The following is a 5,379-nucleotide window of genomic DNA, read 5'->3' on the forward strand; positions in this document are numbered from 1 at the left end:
TGAATTAAAATCATATGGAGAGAATATTAAATATTTGATTTCATCTTCCAAAATTGAAATTAATAATATTTCAAAATATATTATTATATTTTTCAGTAAAAAAAATATTAAGACAAATATTTAAGATAATTTAATATTTTTAATAATTTTAATTTATAATTTTATTACTTATATTTTTATTTAAATATAATTTTAATATATTTATCACGATTCAATTCCAGTTTAATCCGACAGTTGAATCACCTATTCACCCAATTTTTTTTCCGATTCACTGGTCCGATTTTTAAAACATTACTTTCCGAAAGACCCCCGAATTTTTTTTCTGTATCACTCCATTGTTATTTCTCGTGTGTAAAAAAACAGCACTTAAAAATTAAAAACTAAAGCAGTAAGTATTTATTATTATTTTTTACAGTGCAATAAACAGTGCTCACTCAGCTTCTCTTATCAGCTTCAATGAGCTGTAGTTGTTTGCCTGTTGATTCTTTGGTGCTTGTGCCTCGTCACGAGCATTTCTTATTTCTCTCGCTTCGCTATATATTTTTCTCACAAAATTCTCTCTCCTCTCACACACTCTCTCTCTTCCCTGGAAGAACTCAGAACTCAGAGACTTGTGAAAAACCAAGCACACCTCGCCCAATCCCCAATAATCCCCAGGTTCAAAGGCTCCGTTGATTTGCGAGTTTTTCAGAAACTCCCACTCCTTCCAAATCTCCGAACCCCCAAAACCCAAATAGCCACGATAGAGATATGAAGCGCGAGCATCACCAGCACTACCCCCCTCCGCCGCATCAGGACACCTTTTGCGGGGGCGGCGATGATGGCGTTGGGAGCTCCTCTGGCGGCGGCGGAAGTGGAAAACCCAAGACATGGGAAGAAGATGCCGGAGTGGATGAGCTCCTGGCCGTGTTGGGTTACAAGGTGAAGGCCTCTGACATGGCTGATGTTGCTCAGAAGCTGGAACAGCTCGAAGAAGTGATGGGTCATGCTCAGGAAGATGGGTTGTCTCACCTCGCTTTCGATACAGTTCACTACAACCCATCAGATCTATCTTCTTGGCTCGAATCCATGATCACCGAGCTCAACCCTCTTCCTGAATTTCCACCCCCGGTCGACGATCCATTCCTCGCCGCCATAGAATCTTCCTCCACAGTCACCTCCGTGGACACCCAAAATCAATACAATCAACAAAACCCCTATGGCAGAATCTTCCAAGACTCATCTTCAGATTACGATCTCAAAGCAATTCCTGGTAAAGCCGTTTATTCCCAAATTCAACCCCCAAACAAGCGATTCAAACCTTCTTCTCCATCATCATCATCATCGGTTACCTCGTCGATGCCACTAGGGATGTGGGCTGAGTCGATTGAGCCAACTCGTCCGATGGTCCTAGTTGACTCTCAAGAGAACGGTATCAGATTAGTCCACACACTCATGGCTTGCGCCGAAGCCGTCCAACAAGACAACGTCAAGCTAGCCGAAGCTCTGGTGAAGCAAATCGGCTTCCTCGCCGTCTCTCAAGCCGGCACGATGAGAAAAGTCGCTACCTATTTCGCCGAAGCTCTGGCTCGGAGAATCTACAGACTTTACCCTCAAAACCCACAGGACTCTGCTTTCTCAGATCATCTCCAGATCCATTTCTACGAGACCTGCCCTTACCTCAAATTCGCTCACTTCACAGCCAATCAAGCCATCCTCGAAGCTTTCGCGACCAAGAAACGAGTCCACGTCATCGATTTCAGCATGAAACAGGGGATGCAGTGGCCGGCTCTGATGCAAGCCTTGGCTCTCCGACCGGGCGGTCCACCCACTTTCCGGTTAACCGGAATTGGACCGCCTTCCCATGACAACACAGACCATTTACAAGAAGTGGGTTGGAAGTTGGCTCAATTGGCTGAAACAATCCATGTAGAGTTCGAATTCCGAGGGTTTGTGGCTAACAGTTTGGCCGATCTCGATGCGTCGATGCTTGATCTACGAGAAGGCGAGGCCGTGGCGGTGAATTCGGTTTTCGAATTTCATCAATTGCTTGCTCGACCCGGTGCGATCGAGAAGGTTTTGTCGGCGGTGAAGGAGATGAAGCCGGAGATCTTGACTGTCGTTGAGCAAGAAGCGAACCACAACGGACCGGTTTTCTTGGACCGGTTCACTGAATCGTTGCATTATTACTCTACTCTTTTCGACTCGTTGGAGGGTTGTGGTGGAGGTGGTGGTGGGTCGCCGTCGCCGGCGGTGAACAACCAGGATAAGGTGATGTCGGAGGTGTACTTGGGTCGGCAGATCTGCAACGTGGTGGCGTGTGAGGGTTCGGACCGGGTCGAGAGACATGAGACTTTGGCTCAGTGGAGAGCCCGGTTCGGATCGGCCGGGTTCGAGTCGGTTCACCTGGGCTCGAACGCGTTCAAGCAAGCGAGCATGTTGTTGGCTTTGTTTAACGGCGGTGATGGGTACAGAGTGGAGGAGAACGGTGGGTGTCTTATGCTGGGTTGGCAAACTCGCCCACTCATCGCCACCTCGGCGTGGAAACTCAGCTAGTACTGAGTCAACTCAGATGCGAGACAACAACAGACCACGTTGGGCTTGGGTCAAGTCAGTTCCAGCCCACCAAAAACCCTAATGGAATGCTATTAGTGAGAGTTTGAACTTGAGACCCACCACCACTTCCTCTCTTCTCTCTTCTCTCTCTCCCTCCCCCTCCCCCTTCCCCTCCTTTGTGTACGTACCTACCCTTTTTAGGTATAATTTATCTTCTTTTTGTTCATCTTTCTTTTATTGGGTGGAATCTTTTGTAATTTTCAGGGGTGAATCTGAAGAGGTCAATGTGTAGTTATATAAAGCTTTTCTTTAATAAAAGGATGATTTGAGAAGTTGGTGTTTTTAGTTTTTTTTTTTTTAATATTTTAATTTGTCTATTTTTATATAAAAAATATAAAATATAATATGATTCAAAATTAATTAAAAATTAATTTTTATCCAACTTTTCAAACTCGTCCCCACAGATATGGTTGAGGAGTTTTTAGGAATTTCATTGAAATAGTGATTATGGTGATGCAAATAACTTGTTGGAAAAATTATTAAGGGGTTCAAGGACACTACCGAACAATGCAATCTACCAATTACAAATGTCATCTTCCTTATTATTTTTTTTTTTATGATCCCACACAAATTTTTGAACTTTAGATGCCTTTGGTAGAATTTTAAAATTATAATTTGATAATAAAATTATATTTTGAGTTTGTAAATTATGATTTTAATGTAGAATATTTGTTTGATTATGAATTTTAAAAAAAATTTTAAAAAGAGTTTGAATTGAATAATGAAACATAATATTTGATTTAAAAATTTACAACTTATAACAAAACATACAATTTAAAATTCTATTCAAAATTCATAAAAAAAAAATTTTAAAAATTCATAAAATATTTTTTATTTAAAATATTAAAATAATAAGTGGCAAAAAATATATATATATTATTTCGGTCAATCAGCCGAACGTCCAGAAAAATGTCTGGATAGACGTATTTTCACAAATGAGTATAAAATCAATTTTTAAAAATTATAACCAAACACACCAAAGGGTAAAATTATGTTTGAAAAGCCAAACCTTACTCTTACTCCCTGTCAGAGCACATTTAGCCACCGCACATTTGCGGCACTGTATATCCTGATAACCAAATAATTTCTCCATTTGCAAAGTATGTTAGTGGAGGTTTTAGTCAAAACACATTTGGTACACCTGGCCATATCCTAGGATCAACAAATAATTTCTTCCAGTTCAAATAATTTCTTCATTTGCAAAGTATGTTAGTGGAGGTTTGTTGAAACATCACTTGTTTGAGAGTAATTATTGAATAGTTTTAAACTCATTTTGTTCCCCATTAACCATGATAAATACTTTGGTGAATATGAATTTGCGATCGCACTTTTATTGGGAGTCATTTCACACAATTTTTTATTCGAACTTCTTGTAGTTATCACTGTTGATTGGTCAGGATTAAAATTAAGTTTGATTCATGTAATAATTAATCGACCATAAACCTTTATTTATTGTAGCCATATGTGCTGCCTATATATGCGTACGTGTGTAGGCTCACAAACACCACTCTTTTGTTACAATTACAGACTTACAATGCACCATCCATATATGTTAAAATTTTAAAAACTTAGGACATATTCCAGTCGAGTCCACATCCTCGGCCGCACAATCCTGCCGCCATCCTTGCAGCACCCCCAAAACGACGTCGTTTTGGGAGAAATTTCAATTTAAAAAATAAATAAATAAATAAAATAGAAACCAGAGGAAAAACAGAGGAGAAGAAGGGAGAAGGGAGAAGATCACCATTCAAATCGCCTTCTTTTAACATACACTTGAGCTCTTCATCGCTCATATTCTGCAACCCTAACACAACCGAGTTCTTCTTTAAGCTCTCGAACATGATGACCCCTTTATCCCCATCCATCAACAACCGAAACCCATTACACAGCTCGTTCATAAATCCTTCGGCACCCAATTTCTCCACCATCGATGGAAAAAAGTCTTCGACCACAATCTCATTTTTCGACGCTATTACTTGGTTGAATGTGAAGTTTGATTTAAATCTTGGAATTGGATATTGACTTTGGAGATAGATTGAATGGATTTTTTTTTTTTTTTTTTTTTTGGGGAGGGGGGGCGGGGTGGGTGTTGTTAAATAGGAGAATTGGAAGAAGAAGAGTCCTAGGAAAGAGTTGAATAAGGCTGCCAACGAAAGTACATATAAGAGAGAGGCCAAGGGAAGTTTGTTGTGAGGCATTTTGCTGATTGATTTCATGGAGGTGGGTTTGATTTTGGCCCCCCTATGTCCTCTCTCTCTTCTTCCCCTCTGGTTTCTGTTCTGTTTTTCTTTTTTTTTTTAAATTGAAATTTCTTCCAAAACGACGTCGTTTTGGGGGTGCCGCAGGGATGGCGGTAAGATTGTGCGGCCGACGATCCGGACTCTATTTCACTCACCATGTGTAGTAGTTTGTTATTGTAAGATGTCGAAAAGATTTCAGTTAATGTATATTTTGTAACTTTAGTAGACAAGTTAGTATATAATACTCAGTGGCGTAATTAGAAATTCAGTGAAGAGGAGTACAAATTAATGATAACATTAATTTTTTTTTTCATAATAAATAACAATGATAAACTTAAATATCAATAGTTCATTTGGATAAATGTGAATTCCAAATTAAGGGAATTGAGATTAAATTTTATACAAATATTGGGGAGTAACTATTTCATAAGTGGATTGGAAAATTAAAAAATAAGATAAGTTGAAATAGAAATGATATATTTTAGAAGAGAAATTCTATAAAATATACCGCAAAAAAAGTGTCTATCATATGTCGTAATTATAA

The 5,379-nt window shown here is 39.2% G+C and overlaps 1 protein-coding gene across 1 annotated transcript; it reads left to right on the forward strand.

Annotated features, from left to right (window-relative positions):
* Positions 1–296: 296 nt before the first annotated feature.
* Positions 297–2,867, forward strand: LOC114309149 (DELLA protein GAI1). Its single transcript, XM_028254846.2, has one exon. It carries the CDS (start codon positions 751–753, stop codon positions 2,533–2,535), a length of 1,785 nt encoding a protein of 594 aa, XP_028110647.2. The 5' UTR covers positions 297–750; the 3' UTR covers positions 2,536–2,867.
* Positions 2,868–5,379: the final 2,512 nt, after the last annotated feature.

This window comes from Camellia sinensis, chromosome 11, assembly GCF_055761805.1.
Source record: "Camellia sinensis isolate YWXY chromosome 11, ASM5576180v1, whole genome shotgun sequence".
Classification (NCBI taxonomy): domain Eukaryota; kingdom Viridiplantae; phylum Streptophyta; class Magnoliopsida; order Ericales; family Theaceae; genus Camellia; species Camellia sinensis.

What these genes read in the sequence shown, in the direction of transcription:
- LOC114309149 (XM_028254846.2), top strand. Translation starts at nt 751, where the DNA reads ATGAAGCGCGAGCATCACCAGCACTACCCCCCTCCGCCGCATCAGGAC.